This window comes from Pteropus medius, unplaced genomic scaffold (genome assembly GCF_902729225.1).
Source record: "Pteropus medius unplaced genomic scaffold, Ma_sr-lr_union100, whole genome shotgun sequence".
NCBI classification, from domain to species: domain Eukaryota; kingdom Metazoa; phylum Chordata; class Mammalia; order Chiroptera; family Pteropodidae; genus Pteropus; species Pteropus medius.
This window is the reverse complement of record NW_024355205.1, coordinates 35,479,540-35,500,144: the sequence shown is the minus strand read 5'-3', so window position 1 is coordinate 35,500,144 and position 20,605 is coordinate 35,479,540. Positions and strand designations below refer to the sequence as shown.

General features: G+C 51.2%; 1 protein-coding gene across 3 annotated transcripts in view; it reads right to left on the bottom strand.

The window, feature by feature from the left end:
• Positions 1-2,246: 2,246 nt before the first annotated feature.
• Positions 2,247-20,605, bottom strand: part of ETS2 (ETS proto-oncogene 2, transcription factor) — an 18,771-nt gene continuing 412 nt past the window's right edge. Inside the window, exons 1-10 of one of the 3 annotated variants that reach the window (XM_039857424.1) lie at positions 19,104-19,192; positions 15,155-15,226; positions 12,621-12,732; positions 11,262-11,381; positions 10,706-10,906; positions 9,157-9,240; positions 7,925-8,143; positions 6,785-7,048; positions 5,153-5,271; positions 2,247-4,328 (exon numbers count right to left, since the gene is read on the bottom strand). In XM_039857424.1, coding sequence (XP_039713358.1) covers positions 4,113-4,328; positions 5,153-5,271; positions 6,785-7,048; positions 7,925-8,143; positions 9,157-9,240; positions 10,706-10,906; positions 11,262-11,381; positions 12,621-12,732; positions 15,155-15,226 — 1,407 coding nt within the window. In that variant the 5' untranslated portion in view covers positions 19,104-19,192 and the 3' untranslated portion in view covers positions 2,247-4,112. Of the gene's footprint in view, positions 4,329-5,152; positions 5,272-6,784; positions 7,049-7,924; positions 8,144-9,156; positions 9,241-10,705; positions 10,907-11,261; positions 11,382-12,620; positions 12,733-15,154; positions 15,227-17,483; positions 17,503-19,103; positions 19,193-20,605 lie in introns of those variants that run through there. The other 2 variants (XM_039857425.1, XM_039857423.1) reach the window with 2 other exon arrangements.

Here is a 20,605-nt window from a genome sequence, read left to right as displayed (position 1 = left end):
GACTTAGAGCATCCGCAACCCTGTGTGAGTGGAGTTTATCACGCAGAACATTAGACAGCACTTTTTGCTTTAAATTAAAAAAAAAAAATGTTTTGTCTTGACTGGCTATGAAAGGGGAAGCCTGGAAGAGTGGACAGTGGATTAGAGAGGGGGAAGGAAAGCTGTCCTTCCCTGCCCCCCGACCAGCCCAGTTACACCCCTTTGATTTCTAGAACGGGTCTCGAAGTGAGGGCCACAGACAACTGAGGGTCTAGGACACCCTTTCAGAGGGACCCTCACAGTCAAAATGATTTTCGTGATAATATTGTTTGCCCTTTTTCCTGTGTCAACATTTGCCTTGATGGTATAAAAGCAAAGGTGGACGAAATTGCTGGGGACTTGACGCTAAACAATGCTAGCGGTCATTGCAATCATCACCACTGTGTGCTTGCAGGAAAAAAAATACCAGTCTCATTCAAAAAAGCCCTTCATGAAGCAGTAAAAATCAATTTTATGAATACGTCGATAATTCCTGGGTAATAAAATGAAAAGTGCTCATAAAGAACATAGTAATATTGCAGTAACTATGTATGGTGCCAGGTGGGCGTTAGACTTATTGGGGTGGTCACTTTATAAGGTATATAAATGTCTAACCACTGTACTGTATATCCGAAACTGATATAGCATGTGTTTGAAAAATAAAAATTATGAAAATGCTTTTATATTTAATTTTAAATTTAATATGTTTATACTATCTTAAAAAAAAGAACTTGAGTTGCAAGCTAAACTATCCCCTTTATTCATGAACACTGTTATTATTGAAAGAACAACCAACAAATTACGTTTTTTCAGACTTGGATATTTGATAGGTTATTTCCTCAAAAGTAAATGAATGGGTCTGTCACGTCAAAGAAAACTCGGTGTTTGTTGCCAATAATAAAATTTGAGCTTTCAAGTGCAAATTTGAATTTTTGAAAATTTGTATCTGCCCCTGTGAGCTTGATAGCTTCCTGGTACTTTGCTGATGAAATTGGTGGCGATAATAACTAATATGATTGCTTGACATTGACTATTAAACTGTGTCAACATTTTGAAGCAGGTTTTCCCATGTGACTAATGCATGATATTACAAAATCACATATGGGTACAAGATCCATTCAAAGTGCAAGACAGACCGGTGGGGTTTATGGTAACTGCAGGAAGGTTTATTGATATGGTTTCATATTCCAAGTGCAATTAACCTTTAAGAAACTACCATTCATCAGTTTTGGTGTTGTATAAAACAGTATCTACAATGAACTGAAACAGCTATTAAGAACTCCTCCCTCTTACAAGTACATATCTGTGTGAAGCGTGATTTTCTTCAAAAAATATCACAACAGACTGAATCTAGCTCCTCTATGGAAGCAGATATCGAGATTCACAAACAAGAAAAACAATGCCATTCTCACTTTCTTTGAAAAGTAGTTATTGTTCATGAAAATGTTAAGATGTACTATATCATTTTAAAAATCGATCATATTTGAAAATGTGTTTGAATTTATAATCCGGTAAATATTGATGACCAGCGGTGTGCTGGTCATGTTTAACCACCACCTCCCTGAGGGGGGTTGGGAGAGCCCTTATTTGTAGCGTTTGCTGATTTCACGGTGTGATCACTCTCATCACGGCCAAGTTCAAGCTACCAACACGTCGGCGACACAGAGTTACAGAGAGGTGCCCTGTCAGCTCTCACTAGCCCTCGGTGAGCTGGCTCCATGCAGCACACTTCTGATGTAATCCACCTAAGTCTGTTGGCATTCTCACAAATTTCGAAGAGTGGAAAGAAGTCCTGAGAATGAGTTTGAGGACAAGTGTCCGGAGACCGTCACCTTCCTTTCCGGGTTAAGTCAGCTCAGCAATGTCGAGTCATGGCCTCCACTACAGAAGCCCTTGACCCTCAGACCCTGATGTTCTCGAACGTAAACACCCTCAACTCCCTTCTGTTATTTCTGCCAAGCCCCTGGCAAAGACAAGAACCTGAACCTTCTCATTCCGATCCCTTCTTAAAATAATTTTTCGCTTTAAGGAACGCACGCTGTTTGGGAATTTCGGCTTGGTCGTGATTTACCAGGTGGCCTGTGTGTAAAATCGGTTAAACAGCCATGTGACCCTCGATGACCGAAAGCTGCTGAGTGGGCAGTGGCCCTAAGTGCCAAATCCTCACTCCGCCTCCTCCACGCTGGGGTGGGAGGCATGCCAAGAATGAAGACTCTGACGAGGAGGAGTTTATATAAACAAAATACTTTATTATTGGAGAAAGCAACGGCCAAATTACAAAATTTTTATACTTAAGTTCCGTTCATTCCCATATGCCAAAGGTTTACAATGAACTTCAGTTCCCATCACGATTAGGTTGGACCACATGAAACTGCCAACCACGTGGGTTAAAAAAAAGCAACAAATACTGGTGATTTCATGTGGTTCAGCCCCACGTAAAACGAGCCAATGGCTGAGATATGTTTTGGCAGCATGACCAACATTCCTGGTCACATGTCTGTGGATGTCACAGATGTCTGCACGATGAACGGTCCTGCCTGAGAGAACCATCCTGTGTTTCAAGATACCGGAAACTGTCTCGAGGGGGTCTCGAGCCGGCTTCGCTCTCCCCAGTCCACCCTTCCAGCCGATCACACGTGCTCTCATCCCACAAATGAGTCCTTAGAGCTGTCAGCCACTGGTCCCAGGGTCCTCTCATTGCTAGTGAAGCCTGTCCATTTCGAGACCAACTGGGCCGGATCATTTACGAAGGCCAGAAACACACACTGGCCCATGCGCGCCTTAGAAACCACCATGAGAGTCTCCACCGCGAGCTATTCCAATGCTCTTGCCCACCTCGTTTTCCCTCCTGGCCTCTGGTTAGTCTGCGTCCAAGAAAATCAGACAGAAACAGAACCGTCTTGCTGTGGAGGCTGAGCAGATCGGGAAGCCTGGTACCCAGACAGCCCGACTCAATGGGGAACAGGGACGAGACAAATCGTGCTGCATTTGTGGCTGAGAGGTTTGAACAAAGATTCCTCCGCTCCCCGAACCTCCAGCTCTTTACGTGAGCTGATAAAAAATAAAGCTTTCTTACAAATTACATTTTTTCCCCCCAGTGAGTTACTTTTACAGTAAAAATAGCTATGTTAAATCCCGCCTGATCTCTGAAAAGGAGTTGCGTATTTCCAAAAATAGTATTCTTAATCACACAGAATAATTCGGGGCTTGGAAATGGGGCACGGGGTGGAAAGAGCTGCCGGGGAGGGCAGTGTGGGGGGGGCACACAGTTGAACTAGGCAATGAGTTTTGCGTATCAACTGATTTAAAGGCATGCGAAGAAATGGACAACAGATGCCATTTGTCAAGAAAAATACTGCTTTACAGCTTTTACATTACAATTAAAGGAGAAAGCAGAGGCCACATTGTGCCCCTGGATAATAACAGCAAGTTTCTTATAAAAATTCCCAAATGTACAAAAGTTCTTGCCAGATAATAACCCAGGCAAAACAAAACAAAACAAAACGAAACACAAAGAAAACGGGGATTAACCCTCTTAGACCTCATTCCTGTAGGCAGACTAAATGTTTGCAAAATGCCGTTACGCACTCTTATTTCACATAGTTAGATAATTATTTTAAATTACAATATACAATTTCTGTTAAATAGAACTGTGAGAGGATTCTGACAACTATAAGATTACAGTCGTATATACAAAACCGACTTCTGAAATGACACATGGTTTCCTCGCCCCTCCCGCCCTCTGAAGGAGACGCTTCTGCATTTGTGATTCCTGGTTGCCAAAGGCAAAAGAAAACCCCAAACCGTGTGTGTCCACGACACGCTCCCTCCGGCAGCCTGAGCGATCCTGTCACACGGCCCGGGCGGAGGCCGGGTGGCTTCCCGGTGCTGCCCTCTCGGCCACTTCAATGTCATCGCGGTATAAACAGCGTTTTCCTGTCCGCAGGCTCTGGACGCGCGAGAGACCGCGCTGTTGGGCGAAGAGCCGAGGTTCCAGGTGATTCTGGGCCACGTTCCCGGGCGCGTTCAGTCTGGCCTGGCAGGGTCCTGGGCGCAGCCAGTCACGATGGCCCTGCACGCGGTCCCCCGGGGCCTCAGTCCTCCGTGTCCGGCTGGACGCCCAGGATGGCATGCAGTTCCTCGGGCGTGAAGCCCAGCAGGTTCTGCAGGTCGCACACGAAGCGGTACACGTAGCGCTTCCCCGACGTCTTGTGGATGATGTTCTTGTCGTAGTAATAGCGCAGACCCCGGCTCAGCTTCTCGTAGTTCATCTTGGGCTTATTTTTCCTCTTGCCCCACCGGCGGGCCACCTGTGGGGGACACAGACCGTGGAGAGTTCGGTTCTACTTGGCGATTAAGAAAAAGGGAGAAGCTCTCCCCCGAGCATGACGCTGACGAGCGCTCGCCCGGAAGGACCTGCCCACTGCGAAGGGACCCCACGGTGCCACCTGTTTAGGACAGGTGCTGCGCAGGGCCCTGTGTCCTTCGGCAGATTCTCCACCCTCAGCACTGTCGGGTACAGGGCTCTCGTGGCCCCCTGCTCAGTAAAACCTCCTGGGAGCCAAGGGTTCAGAATCGTGTGTGTGTGTGTGTGTGTGTGTGTGTGTGTGTGTGTGCGTGTGCGTGTGTGTGGCTGAGACAAGGGGAACCCTGTGTCCCCTCGCCTCTTGCCTCTGCCATTGACAGCTGCGGAGTGGGGTTCTGAACGATGTGACATTGCCAAGGGGCCGGGGAGATGACAGACTGCACTTTATCCGTGCAGAGACCCGGCTTCTCCAATGCCGTCCCTGAGGGACGGGTACTGGATGCGCCCTTGGCTTTCTGCTCCAGACGGGACGGGGGCAGCTCTGCTGTGCTCAGCTGAGGGCCGAGGAAGCCCCGCGGGAGAGCCTGCATCGTGTACTGAGGCTCGATCCCCCCAACAGAAAATGGCAGACTCCCCAAGACACGTTTGCACGGTCAGGAGAGAGCCTCAGTTTACCGCCTGCGCCTTCTTATTCAATGGCAGAGCGAGACGGTGAACGTGGCAACATGCGTGCACAGACACCGTACACCTGTCGACGGAGCCAGCCAGGCCTGGGACGCCTTCCGGTGCCCAGGGAGCTGCACCTGTGAGCCCAGGTGCTGGCCGTACCTCGTCGGGGTCAGCCAGCTTAAACTCCCATCCGTCCCCCGTCCAGCTGATGAATGACTGGCAGGACTTGTCGGACAGCAATTCCAGGAGAAACTGCCACAGCTGGATAGGTCCGCTTCCTGGGGGAGAGGGCGGGTTACGTGTTTTTAGACTTAAAACGCGGCAAGGCTTCAGCCATCTGACGCCGGGTGCCAATGTCGAGGTGCCATCCCAGGTGCTGGTTGACAGTCCTGCATGCTAACAGGACGAGGCCAGACACCAGCAGGAGCCTCCGGGTGCCTCCTGCCCCTAGGGAAGGTCGCCAGGCCCCCGAGTGCTCAGCTTGGTCTTTTCTGGAAAGGAATTCAGGGCCGCCTATTCTTGGCATCGAAATCCCTCACCCTGGGTAACTTCCTCATCTGGTAACTTCCAACGTTTGTTTCCACAAATACCCAGGGGGGCAGCAGGGGTGGGGGAGGGGGTGCAGGGGCGTTTCACTGCAGGGCGAGGCTCGCCCCCCGCGCTCTCTCGCAGAAGGACAGCGGGCAGATGGCTCGAGCTGGGACTCAGTCACACGGGTGGCTCAGTGGCACCCGCCGCCCCTGCCAAGTGCTCCTCGCGTTGACTTTGGAGCCACCACCTTATCATGGTGGCCCTGTCTACAGACGAGAGGCGAGCCACAGCGTGCCCTGGGCCCGTCACACAGCGGTTCCCAGGACGCGAAGGCCGTCGGGGAGGCACTCGCACAGGGATCCAGAGCCAGACAGAACCAGCTTCCCCGTCTGTAAAATGGGGCGACACCCCACGCCGGGCCTCCTGACCACGGGCCCAGGCACCTGCGCACAGCAGGTGGCCACCAGTGGCAGCCGGTGATCAAACGAAAGGCATTGACGGAATGGCATTACTTTCTCATCAGGCCCCGGGTCCCGCGCATGAAAACTAGACCAGTTCTCACACACTCTGCGTGTCAACATGTCCCCATGGCTGTTTGTTTTAGGTGACAGGGGAAAAAAAAACCCAATGCCTACATGTTCTTATTTTTAACCTATCAGATTTTTTTTTTTAAGTAGGTATTTTTAAACCCCAGTGGCTCCATATGGTCAAAATATGAAAAAAAAAAAAAAAAAAAAAAGCTCATTTAAGGACATAAAGCAATTAAAAAAAAAACTCTCGGCATTTTCGCTAAAGTGCTGGAAATATCTGGTTCTAAAAACAGCTTTAATATTTGTCCCTTGCCTAGAATAGCTCTTGCCCAAACCTTAAAAATAAGATGGGTTTTAGAAACAGAAAAAGTCAACAGTCCTGAGTTATTTGAGGCTGACCTGCTGCCCCTCCCGGGGCCAGTTTACATTCTTTGACGTTCCCCAAGGGGGTGAGTCAGAGGCAAAGGCCGGGAGGCCCCGGCCCCCGCCCCCCGTCCGGAATGGCGAGCTCATCCCAGGTGAGGGAGCGGGCGGTGCGTTTTCACCCACGCCCGAGCTGTGCACGGGAGGGCTCCTGCCAGCTGGGCCTTTCTCAAGTTCAGGGACACGGCTCGGCTGGATTCGGAATTCCACCACCCAGGTCGGACGTGGGGTGTAGACGCGACGTGCTCAGATCGGAAACGCCCTGGCCGGGCAGGGGCGGCGGTGGGCGCCCCAGAGCCGCACTCACCCGTGAAGCCGGCCAGCACGGCCGCGGGTATAACCGGTTTGCCCTGCTCCGCCGGGTCGCTCCGCTCCTGGATGTAGTCCTTGAAGGACATGGTCGGCTTGCTGAGGCACAGGGACTGGCTGCAGTCGTCCTCGAAGCTCTCAAAGGACGGCACGCGTTGCACGTCCAGCAGCGAGGACTGGCTGTTCCAGGACTGCAGCAGGGAGTCCGAGCTCTCGAAGCCGTCGGCGCCGCTCTCGGCAGCGTCCTGCTCTCCGGGCGTCCCTGGCGGCGACAACCGGGCACCCTGACTCCTCCAGGACAAAGCCGCGTCCCGCCCTACTGCTGCGAGGCAGGACGGCAGCGTCACCGCCCGCCACCCCCGTTCCACCGTGTTCCTGCGGGCACGGCCATTCCGACTGTCACAACGCTCTCGAGCTGCTCTCGGGCCTGTCCCTCAGGATGACTCTCCCGCAGGATGGGTGAGTCAGGGACGGAGTACTACGCAGCAGTGAAAAGGGACGAGAGGCGGCCACATGCAACGACATGGGTGGACCTCAGGCAGCACGATGGGCGAAAAGACAGGCACGAAAGGGAACGACAGATGAGGCGACTCTATTTATATCAAGTTCAAGAACAGGAATAACCATGATGATAAAAGTCAGGGCGATGGTTTCATCTTGGGGTGTGGATGCTATTGACTGGGAAGAGGTATGAGAGAGCCTACTGGGGTGCTGGAAACCCCTCCATCCACCTGGGTGGCCATTAAACAGGTGTATACAGGTAATTCAACCACTCGTATAATCTGAGCCTCGCGTACTGTGTATATACACGTCTCCATAAAACACAGTCTGTCGCATTCCTACACTGTCTCCCTGAACACCGTACTGGGTGGAGGACCCCGGCCACATGCGCGGGAACTGTGTCTCGTGTCCTCAGAACCCCCAGGGCCCATGCCGCAGCCTGAAACGCACGAGGAGCTCGCTCACTACGCAACCCAGGCATCTGGGACAATGACCCGGTCACACAAAACACGGGACCTCTGATCTCCTCCTGTGGCCGAACACGGGACTCCCGATGACAAAGCCCGTGTCCCTGACGGTGGCTTCCAGAATCAAACCAATGGCCGCGTGGAAAGGGACGCCCAGAGGCGCTTCTTACCGGAACTGCCGGTGAGCAGATTCAAGCTGCCGCCCGCGAAGTCCTGGCTGACGGCGCAGCAGCTGACGCTGACCGTGCTGAGCCGCCCCTTGGGGAACATCTGGAACTGCTGCTCAGAGCCGAGGGCGCCGGGCGCCGCCGGGCACATGCTGTCCAGGAGGCCGCCTTTGGGGTAATTCTGCGTCTGCACTCCATAGGGCGCCTGCTCCACTCCGAAACCTGGAACACAGCGACCGATGCCAGGGCTATTAGGCTAAGGTCACGACCACCTCGCACGCGGGCGGCTCCGCATGCTCCAGCCTCTGTAAAACGTCGTGGAGATGCAGGCTCTGGTGGGCAGGCTTCCTCCCAGGCCTGTCTCAGCCATTCCCCTTCCCAGCCTTTTGGCCCTTTTCCAAAAGGCCTGCTGCCTCCGGACCCGCCTGTCAGACCTCGCCTGGCGCCAGGCCCCGCCTGCAAGGCCTCGGTGTTAGCATTTCTACGCTCGAGGTCACCGAGAGCTTTCGCGTGATGCCCAGGATGGCACTGGCCCTTTTGGCTTCCGAGGATAGTAAGACTCACGTAGATGAAGTGCTATGCCCCCAAAGACATGACTCCTAAGGGGCATCTCCAGTCGCCCCTCCTCACCCTGGCCGGGGGGCCGCCAGTCACCCATGCTCAACCAAAAGGATGAACCCGAGTCCACGACACCTTTTAAATCCCAGCGTTCGCGGCAAATTTAGTATTGCTTGCCGCACACTTCCTGTGCCGGCCGCCTCTCACTTGTCACACTAGACGTGACCATGGCTATCAGCTCACTCCATTCCGCCCCTCGCTCTCTGCCTGGCCTGGACCAGCGCCGGCCAACGCGAAGATCACGCGGGCCGCTTGCGCAACGTTAAACTCTTTAGTAGCCACGTTAAAAAAGTAAAAAGAAACGGGGAATTAATTTGAAAACTTTACTTGACCTAATATGTCAATTATCATTTCAATAGGTAATCAATGGTTTTAAAATCAGGAAGGAGATATTTTACATTCTTTGTTTCAGGCCGAGACTGCCGGGTCCTGTGTACAGCAAGTTCTTGCCACACATCTCAAAGTGGACCAGCCACATTCCAAGTGCCCAGCAGCTCGGCAGCCACACGTGGCCACCACCTGGGACAGCGCAGGTCTCGAAGGGGCCTTTGGACCTTCCGCCGGCTAAGAGGATGACTTAACATCAAGATCTTAAGGGCAGAGTGCGCTGGACTGACCTAATGAATTGCTATTGATCCAATGAGGAACCGAGTTGAGGTGGGAATTTTCTTCATACTGATCTTCTGTTTTTTCTTGGTTTTCTGAAAAACAGACACAGGAGAGATAAGATTGCAAACGGAGGTAAAAACTGCACAAGGAAAAAAAGTTACTTTCTGAATCACTGTTATGTGGTTATTCACAATACCGAAATGCATCGAGGGGTTCGTATTTAATCCAACGGTATTCCAAGTCGTTACGTCTTTTAACAAAACTAGAGACAACCACGCAGTTTTCTAATAACTAGAATAAGTTTCCCAACACGAATGCTGTCACAGGCAAAGTTAAATTTTCTGTTGCATAATCTGAAAGGTCTAGATGGCCTATTTAACTCATCCGTGTCGTCAACCAGTCGTTAAATATTTGTGACATGCCACCCGTACCAGGCAGGGGCTGGGAACGGAGCAGGTGAGTAAAGCAGACTTGGTTCCTGCCGCTGCGAGGCTTATGGCCATCGCTTCAAAGCCTGAGAGTTCTGCCAGGCTGTGGGAGTCCCTGACGGGGACACACGTGCGCAGGAACTTCGAAAGGGAAAAGGCTGGTGGCTCTGTGTCTGCCTGTTCCCTACAAACACACGTAACCACACCCACACCCACAGAGCCAAACCCACACAGACTCACACCCAATGATGCAAAACACAGGCCCAACTTGCCAACAAACAAACTGACCTTCACTAGAAACTCAGCGGATCGGACTTGTCCGAGTTCAGAGAAAATTGGGGTGTCTTTAAAAATAAGTTTCCCTGGCCCTCGGGAGTCATAACTAAAAGGGGCCAGAGAGTGAATCAAGGTCATTTTAAGATTCTGAGTCTGTAAGAGATGTTGAAACTCAGTGTTCGGTGAAATGAGGAACATTTCCATTTCTCTGAACTCTACAAATGAGCTAATGTTGTTAGATGTTTGACTCTACCAGTGACCCCCTCATTATGATTTTTATCTTTTTTAACTCAAGGTAGTTTTTAACAATAGTCTCAATGCTCTCTTCGGGTCTGAATCAAGACTTTCTCTCTAGAGAGAGTTCTTTTCTCGGTGGCTAGTTTTTTCTATAACGTGTCAGGGTATAAATATAGGTTGATGACTTCTACATCTGTTTAAAAACAGAAAATCCCAAAACTTCTTTTTGTTAGAATCCATTCGGACTTAAAAGGTACCATAAAATTCCTGGAGTCTGTCAGAATAAAGGTTCCCTGTCACTGAGGCTGACTTATTTCTTTCGTGTTGTAAGGCGAGCCACCAATCAGGTAATTCCTGCTAGCCTCCATATCTGGGCCAACACGTACTCCTCTGATGAATGCTGGCTAGCGACAGTGAACGAGTCAGTGACTAAAGCTCTTGCCTTGTGGTTGTGCTCGATGCCACACACACTCAACTAGATCCAAACCTATCATCATCGCCGCAAATGTGACTCACCCCAGTGGGGTTTTCGGGCAATTTATATCATTTCAAACTCTGACCCTACGGTTGTAGGGCACTGGGTCTCCCTGTCACTCTTCCCTCTCAGGGCTGGTACCTTTGATCATCTGCTCCAGATGCTCCCAGAGGATGTCACCCACGAAGTCAGGTGCCAGTTCCAGAAAGCGCTCCTTGCCCAGGTTACACAACACCTGGCCATTCATGCCAAACCTCTGGAGGTTTACGTTCACCAGACTGAACTCGTTGGTGGCCCACAGAAGCCACTGGCATACTTGCTGCTCCGTCCACAGCCAGGGGTCTGCGGGGGAGGAGGAAAAGAGAAACACACAAGGGGGAAACTGTGACAGGAGGCAGTGAGACCACAGTCACCCCTGATTCGTCCGCGAGTTCCGCACGTGCACCAAAGACCAACGCCATGAGTGAGACCCCCAGGCGAATTCTGAGACGCTGATGACTGTGCTAGAGTTCAGGGTTCGGCTGGCTGGATCGGAACCAAAACTGGCTCGGGGGAACCAAGTCTCTGCCACTGTTGGCACGATGCCTGACGCAAAGGCTTACGTAAGAAGAGAACCCCCCTTCAAGGTAGCGGCAGCCAAGTTCGCCTGCCCAGGACAGCGCGGGTTCGGAGGAGCGGCTCCGAGGCGGGAACTCACTCTTGGGGATGCCCAGGCGGCGCTGCTCCTTCTGGAAGCCGCTGAAGGTGGCCTTCAAGGCTTGGCTCATCACGGCCTTGCTGCACGGCGTCAGCAAGGGCAGTTCGCAGCTGGCAGCGTCTAGAAAGCAAGCCAGGGAACGTCAGGGTTCTGAGCGGGCGACGCCAGACGGAGGGTCCAGGGGAGAAAACTTAGTGCCGAGGAAGACAATTCTGACCTCGAACCTTGACACAATTCCTTAAGCGAACGCCAATTATTAACAACGACAAAAATTTTTTAAGTGAAATTGAAGAACTATTATATGTCTGTCTCGTAACGTCACTGATTAAAGGCATGTAAAGCAAAACTCAACTTTTATTTCATCAAGCGGTTATGCCTCCGTAAAATGTCTACTTAAGTCTATTTTAAATTTTCGACAATGACAGAAATCGTGTGGTTTTTGGCCAAAAGGCTTAAGGAATTGTCAATACATTATTTGGAAATTAATTCAACTAAGCAGCAGGCAGAGACTTGGAGCATAGTATGAGCACACGGCCCTTCACACCCGTAAAGTTGGCATGCCTTCAATTTTTATTGAAAAACAATCTTCTCTGGATTCCCCCAGCAATTTCAAGAATGATAAATGACCGTCACATGATGGCATGCTTACGTAAGCACATGTGTTTTAATTAATTTTCTGGGCTGTATTTTGTAGCACCTACTTCATATGACAAAGTAATCTCTGGAATGTTTCTAGCTAATAACTCTATCACAGTAGTGGCACAGGCATTATCTGACGTGCTGGGCCTTTATGAAGAATAAACAATGACATTATGAACTACGAAAGTAAATACAGATGGGTAAAGGTTAGCGAGAATAATAATTAGTTGCCCCAAAACTCCAGAGGGGATGATCTAGATGCGACTCAAGAATGAAAAGTTGGGGTGCATTTTCATCTGCACTGGGGTCTGCTTTGCAGAGGGGACCCGAGAGCTGTGAAGCTGAAAACATCCTAATGAAAACCTCACACGGCCACGCCACCCCGAACACATGCCGTCTGATCTCGGAAGCTAAGCAGGGTCGGGCCTGGTTAGTACTTGGATGGGAGACCGCCTAGGAAGACCAGGTGCTGTAGGCGTTAAAAAAAAAAAAAGAAAAGAAAAAAGAAACCTCAGAGTTGCCTGCTGTTTGCCAAGAGCAGGACATTTGCTCTCTCTGGGGTGCGTCTGGCAGGGGCAGACACCAGGAACACATCACCAGGCTCAAGCCCAGAGCCACATCTGACTTTTCAGAGCAAAGACACAACACCAGAATCATCGCTGATGAACTGCCGTGTCTTTATGAACCGCGCGGCTTAGGCGAGTCTGGGGAGCACGTTACCGTGAGAAATGGCATCCAGGCCCGTGGGCACTTCTTGGAGGGCTTGTTCTTCACTCAGGGACGGAAAAACAGCAAACAGGGACCCGTCGAAGGCGTCGAAGGCTGGCTGGCGCTGCGGCAAGGGACGGAAAGGGAAATGGAAATGTAATATTTACACTTTGTTAATTACGTTTTCAAAGTGATCCCTGGGCGACCTCACTGATATGGCCTGATTAAACCGGCCATGATAAAGCCGCACCTGGAACGGACCTAAAGCCACACCTGGAACGGACCAGCGGCACTCCAAAGAGACTCTCCTTGGATGGGCCAAGTGACCAAAAGGACTCTGTTTCACTCTGGGTCCTTTAATCACCCACGCAGAGTCAGAATGACTGGGAATTTATTTTTAATGGCCTAATTCACTTAAGTTAATAAGTTAAGTCAACACATCTAAAAATACTAAAATCTTAGAAGAACAGAGCTGAGAGGGGCCTCAGAGACCACCTGGTCCAAACTCCTGGCCCTCCCGCTATGTAGATCGGAGAGAAATGCAATCAGTCCATGAGTATAAGAAAAACGACCATTGGCAAGACAGTTTTAGGTCACTGCAGCTAAAACAAAAAGCCAATGACTGAATGGTAATTGGGAATCAAACGATCCATGATCTGTGCAGCATTCATTTTGAAGTGTCTACAACACCACAATTTTAACTCAAGCTAGATGTTTTTCTTCATCAACTCCAACGATTCAGAAAATAGTAAAACATATGAGAAAAACGCTTAAGGTTTAATTTTATAAAAGTAAAGAGTATTAAAAAGACTCCTTCCCCCACACCATCATCTACTATGGGGAATGACTTTTGACAGATATAGGTTTAAAGTTAAATTATCCACGGTTTGGGAGAAAGAAAAAGAGAGAGAACACAGAGAAAGATCAAACCACATTCTGTCTGTATTTCTGATCATCCGATCTAACATCTATGAAACAGCCTTTTAAGTAAGGCTTGTTTACAAGTAACAGTTAGGTCTTGATTCATCATTGCCTCACTTGTTGAGGGAAAAACGTGAAGAAAGATGATCTTTTTCCAACATAAGCTGGAAATCCCATGTTATGTGTAATACAATGACCCATTGGTTGAGTCATCAATAAAAATATGTGTAACACATTTACAAATAAAATCGGTTTGTGTGCTTTCTTAGAAATGCAGAAACAATGGATGAGTGACGCATTACCCAAGAGGGTAAGGAGAAGCTGGAGCTCAGCCCCAAACACTCAAAACAATGATGTCCCAACGATGGAGTCCCCCCCACCTCCGCCCCCAAATCCACAGCAACGATTACCAACGGATGTCCCAAGACATCAAGGGAAAAATCCTTGAGGCTAGTATAAAATACTCATCTAGATTTGTATGCTACTTTACAATTTTGGACTAATTTAGGGTGCAATAGCCAATCGATTTTTAAAATTTCCACTAGCGATGCCCAGGTGACTAAGAAAGGCCTTTCCTTGGCCAACTGTAAGTTCTTTTTTTTAAAAATCAGGAAGTCAAAAAACAATACAAATTCTTGCTACACATTTCAACACACCAATTTTAGTAGCTGTTTCTTCACTCAGAAATCACATGGACATCACCACATTTTTTTAATTTACAGAAGAATTTTTTCTTTCTAGTGGTATGGTTTCAAAGTTGGTATGTCTTGTATGGTTTCTGCCAGGCCGAAAACATCTGACCAAATCACACAAGAAGACTCCTAGCCTGAAGCTGGACAGCCTCCGTAAGAAAGGCAGTGGGCCAATTTTTGGCTCTTGGGGATCCATCAGACCTCACGGTGTCCTATGAAGGAAAATACACCATGCCAGAGAGAGAGAGAGAGACAGACAGACAGACATTTATAAAGACACTGAGCTCAGAGGACGCTGATCTAAAATCACCGCTTCTGAGACATGTTTACTACACAAAGCTAAAAACAATCAAATCTCTCACATCTCACTCTCACGTGTGTAGAAGGCAAATAGGAAATTATCGGTTTGTGCTGTTAAAGAATGTTCCCCAGAGGAATTAAGATAGAAGCCATGTGCAATTTGTTTTTGTTATGCAGCACAGAAGGCTTTCATCTTTAACGTTTCTTGGTTTACAGAAACAGGCAGAGGGCTCTGCCCCTTTTGATGGAAGCCTGCCCGCCTCCTTCACTGCAGAAACAGCCTTCGCATCTTCTGGGGGGAAGAGAAGGCACAGCCTCCCCAGCTCTGCGGAGGGACAAACCGCAAGCTTTTCCACATGGCAGGAATCTCAGAAATAAACTGCACAGGCCTCCCCTTCTACAAATTAAGTGGTTTCGCGTCTTAGACAGAACATGTAGAATAAGCACCTGGATCCCACTTTACAGAAAGCCGAGGCCCAGAGAGGTTAGGCAAACAGCCCAGAGTCACAGAGCCAGTAAACTGAGAACTGAGGCCAGAACCGGTCTTCTGGGACCTCAGGCCTTTGTTTTTCCTTCGAGAGATTGAGCTTTCCAATGAAAAACAACAACTTTTAGTTAAACTTGCTTACTCACCTTGAGCGTCCCTCTGTAACTGTCAGACACAGGGGCCACCTGGTCCATGTTCTTGATTCCAAAATCATTCATCTTAAAAAAAAAAAAAAAGGGAAAAGGAGAAAAAGGGAAGAGTCAGACAACGAATCAGGTACCAGTTTTTAAGGCGTCTTCACACTGAATTCCGGCCCAAGTCTGTCAAGTTCCACAGCCTGACCGTTATTCAGAACCAAATGCCAGGAATTCTTATTTAAAAGGCCTTTCTCACAAAGGGTGTGCTATTTACGTAGTTAAATAATAATGCGGATTCCCCACTGAATTCCGCTTAGGTAGGAGGCACACAGATAAAGTCCCTTTCTGGCTGGCTGCTCAGAGCCCCTGGGGCAGTCTGAGACGGGGGTGGGAGGAGCTGCTGTTCACGGCCACATCCAAGGTCAGCTCAGGGTGTGGGCCCGGAGGGGAGCCTGGCGGACCGTGGGCCACCTGCCCCGGGCAGCTCCAGCTGTTTTGAGAAAGGCATCCTGGGAGGAGCCATGGCAGACCCCACCACACATGGCCCAAAGTGTGAGGAAGCCGTGGTCCAGGAGGCAGATCCAAGGCAGAACCCCTGTTCCACTTTAAACCCTCCTGGACCGTCCCAGCTTCTCTCGTGTTGTATGGCTCTGCTTGGCGAGGCGCTCAGCCATGCGCTTCTTCAGAAACTAGTGATTCTGATCTCAGATCTGCTGCACTAGCTTTGATAGACCTGGGCTGACCAACGAGGCAGCCATCAGCCACGTGTGGCTACTGAGCCAGTGCCTGGCGCGTGGCGCCGGGTGGACTGTCAAATGTACATATGACGATTTCACAGATCCCGTCAATAGAAGCAACATATCGCAGTAACATCTTTACGTTTACTGCATGTTTATGTAGTATTTTGAATATCTTCAGTGAATGGAAATATACTGAAGTTAATATCTTTTATAGATTTAATGTGGCCATTAGAAAATTGATAGTTACAGATGTGGCTTGCAACTGGACAGTGCTGTAATAGACTGAGAACTTATTTGGGACCTTGAAATGTAATTGGCCAGGGAAGTTGGATATTGATAAGTGAGAAGGGTACCTAGATAATGCCACCAGCGCGATAAAACAAAACAAAACAAAACAGAGTAACTACAACTCATTTTCAAATAACCTAGCTTAGCGTTGATCACAGCAACCTTTGCCCTTTGGGGTGCTCCCCCTCCCCCCTCCCGGCTTCCTGGCCACGGACCTGAACTGAGGCCTGCACGGAAGCCTTCCGAGTCCCGCTAATTGCTCACCCCATGATCTCCACTGGCTCCCACCTGTTACAACCGACTCTGAGTAATTAAAACATTGTACAGCTCACAGCACTTACTGGGGGTGGCAAATGGCACATTTTCCTGTATCGAAGTGGAGTCTGTGCTCTCGTTTCTTCTTTCTGGCCAACATTATGGATAAACCAGACCTCCCAACAACTCGGGGCTCGCGTGCGTCCCCCCCCCACCTTGGCTGGAAAGGCAGCGTGGGAGGAGAGTCGGCCGCAGGGGCGGCCAGAGGGACTGGAGAGGGCTGTTAAAACTCTCAAGGAGCAGGTAACTACGGTGGCCAGGGGAGGCTGGAGAGCACTGGAAAGAAATAACAGTGCAGCGGAGGGGCTGTCTCCATCAAAGGGGGGGCCACGCTTGCTCAGAATCTCCACCGGGAAGATCGTGTCATCCATGGGCACTATTTGCAGCTAATGATCGCTGCATTGACAGATCCCTACTCGCTAAGGGTCCCGCCTGTGCTGGGGGGCCGTACCTGCCCCCTTCACTGAACCCGACATCCCTGAGAGGCGGATGGGACACAGTGAGGCAACAGAGGCCCAGAGACCTCTCGGAACTTGCCCAGGACCACACAGCTACTGCTGGGGCTTCTAAGGGGGCGCAGGGCCGGCCACATCGCAACTGAGGATGACCTGAACGGTGGGGGCATGGCTTCTCCCAGCTCGTCCGATAGAGCAGAGACGGCACAGGGCCATGGTCAGACTGTATGCGAACTCTTCACCACGTGAAATGCTCCTTAGTTCAGAGTCTTCTGTCATTTATCCGAATGAAATGAGTAAGCCCTGTTAACCTGTTGACTAAATACACAAGCCACAAACAGAAGCCAGCTCTGTTTCTATGATCCGTTTGCAGATGCTCGGTGATTGCACTCCACATTTGCCAGCTTCCCAGAGATGTCACAGAGACGGATGGAGAATGGAAGTCGAAGGCTATGGAAAAGCTTCGCCTGGTTTTTGTGTACAAACACTAGGAGAAAAGGCGGTCTGCCGCCCACATAAACAGCTGTAATTACTAGCTGCAGAATAGAATTCTTTTGTTGTCCAGCTTTTAATTTGTTTTGTAAAAACCATGCAGAATCAAAGCACTCTACCAATGGTTTCAGGCAGACACAGAACTAATCAAATTTAAGTTCACTTATTTTAGTCAACATGGCTCATTACGGTGGCAGACAGGCCAAGTTTCTCCACAGGAACCAATTTCAAATTTGGGTCCTTTTGGTGTCACCCTAATAATGGCTCGCTGCTTGTGAACAACAACAAAAAAATTAGAAAGGAATGGAAGAAATGTAAGAGCTGAATACAGTTAAATTTTAAAACGAGCAGATCTTGGCTGATAACAGTGCCCTTATTGGAACAAGTGATCACTTAAGTGAGATTGGAGCACATGTTTGTATTTAAGTAAACCTGGGGGAAAAATTTACAAAAAAACCCCAGAAAACAAAACACCCAAAATGCACTTTTGAAAGCCGGTTTGCTTTTCCTTTGAAATATCACATTAGCAAGAAGAAAGACTAATCCCAACAAGGAGAGCCTGAATACCTCCCTGCACCTCCCTGCAGAGTGCAGGGCGCTAACGTTTACTGTGCTATGATATTACTCAGAATTGTAATAAACCTTAACTTGGAGATTTATCTCTCTGATGGGTGGCGGTGTGGACAGGCAGACAGCGCAAAGTCGGTCCCATTGTCCAGCACATTCTCTTAATGGTGAATTAAAATAAATTACTCTTATCTCCAAAGGGGATTGCTCACTTCTTTACTTTCTAAATAAGTAACATGTCAACTACTATTTTAGGCTACCCTGAAATTGAATATAGGCCAATATAAAAAGTCTCCTGTGATTAAAACACACACACACACACACACCACGCACAAACGCTGATACCGTCACTCAAAACGCGTTAAGAACGAGAAAATAAAGGCAGCCTTGCGCACCCACGTTCTCATTTCCGACATCGCAGGGCCGAGGGGCCCGGATCCAGCAGTCCTGGGGCGCCCGCGGGGGCCTTGCCCTCCCCGCGCCTTCCTCGTCGGACGCCCTGGACGTGGTCCAGCAGGTGACCGAGGGGCCCTGCGTTTTCGGGGAGCCGCAGCCTCCAGGTGTTTTAGGCGCAGGGCGCCCCAGCTCCTCCTAGGCCCGGCTCCCTCCAGTAAGTCACCCGCACACCTGGGCGCCCTCTCCCGCGTCCCCCAGCCCCTTCCCGAAATCAGGTCCCCGGGCGCCCACTGGCAGGAGCCCCCACCAGGCCCGCGATTCCTTTTAAAAACAAAATCCGGTGAGTCGAGCCGGTGCGTCCCCGCCCCAGACGGCTCGGCGACCCCGGGGCCGCGCGGCCCAAGTTCGCAGCCGGCTCCGCGCGTCACGGCCCGGCCCACCCCGCACCCTGCCCTGGGCCCCGCGTCCCTACGGTCCCAAAAGCCACGCGGCCACCCGGAACACCAGCCTGGAGTGGCACGCCACGCAGACACGCGACCCCCGAACCCCAGGAGTCGCCGCCACCCCTTCCTGACCCCAGATCCGGACCTCGGCGCTCCCCACGTCCCTGCCGGGTTTCTGGGTCCCCGGGGAGAGGAGCCGGCGCCGCAGAACGCTGTTCGCAGACCCCCGCGCGCACCCGGACCCCGCGGACCCCGCTCTTACCGCGCCGCTTCGGGCAGGGCCGGCGCACGGTCGGGTGGCGCCGCTCGCGGCCCGCGCTCCTCGGGGCGCGCTGGGCGAGGGCGAGGGCGAGGGCGAGGGCGAGCGCGGCCGGGCCGGGGCTCGCGTGGGGCGCTGCGGGGCGCCGCGGGGGCCGGGGCGCGGGCGGACGGGCGAGCGGGCGGCTCTGCGCGCTCGGGGTCGGGGCGCACTGCGCTCCGTTCCGCCGCTGGAGGAAGTAACCGGCCCGGCCCCTTCGCCGCGCGCTCTTCAGGATCTGGGGGAGGAGGGAGGGGACGCGGCCGCAGGGCGCGGAGGAGGGGCTGGGGGCAGGGCGCGGAGGGGGCGGGGGCGGAGCCGCGGAGGGGCAGGCGGGGCGAGGGGAGGGAGGGAGGGGAGAAGGGAAGGAGGGCGGGGGCGGAGCTGGCTTTTTCCGGCCCGGACCTAGCTCGGGACCCAGGACCTAGCTCGCCACCCAGGACCTAGCTCGCCACCCGCTGTCACACGGCTGCCGCTCGCCCGCCCTTCCAGGACCGCGGTGGCCCAGGACTCCGAGGCCCGGCGCTCCGGGCGAGTGCGCGCCCCGGGAGCTCGGGGAATGTGGGGGCGCGTGTCTCTGCTTGGCTTCCTCCCTGTCCCGAGGCTTTCACACCAAACAGGCCTCTGGGATTCGGCAGGACCCCAGCGGTGGTGCTGGTGGCACCGAGGCCGCAGGGCTCGGGTAATGAGGGGCCCCATTCTTGGACCTCTTCGTAGACTTGATTTACGATCGTTCTATCACGAGAAGACCGAATGAGTGATAAATGTACGAACTGGGCCTTTGCCGGGTCACTGGGTCCGCCCCGGTTCAGGAGCCCCACCCCTACAACGTCCGTGAGAGTGCCGCCCCCTGGAGTTGAGCGGCGCCTTAGTGTCACCGACCGCGCCTGAGCTGCCCTCTCGGCCAATCTTCATGACTCTCCGAGGCATCCTTGAGCCCACCTTAAACAGAAGGCGTTTGAACCTTAGGGCAAATAAGTCACCAGGTCAAAAAACGTATAAATGGGAAATTCAAGGTTGAAATTCGAGTTAATCTGACTCTCAGCCATAGTCAAAACCATCACCCGTACTGCCAGTTTTCAATTTTAATACTTGAGTCCATGGCTAGAAACGTGTGTGCATCTCCTATTCAGATTCAGGTCAGATTCTCAGTATTTTAGAAGAAAATTTAGGTTCCTGAAGGTGGATATAAAATAAAACGGCCTAGCTTAGGCAAGGCCATGGCACTGAAAATTGGTGTATGTCAGGGACAGCGGTGCTGCGTGCTTGGAAGGGAGAGGAACCGCCTCACTTCTCTGTTACCAAGGTTCCAGTTTCCATGACAACCCTAAATCCGGAGTTATCCGGCTAATTGAGATACTACGGTATTTTAATGTTTCCAGGTACCTGAGGGGCTCCAGTATCACCATGGCATGGGTCAGAGGCAGGGTCTACCGCCGGAACAACCAGGTGCAGGGGACATAGAT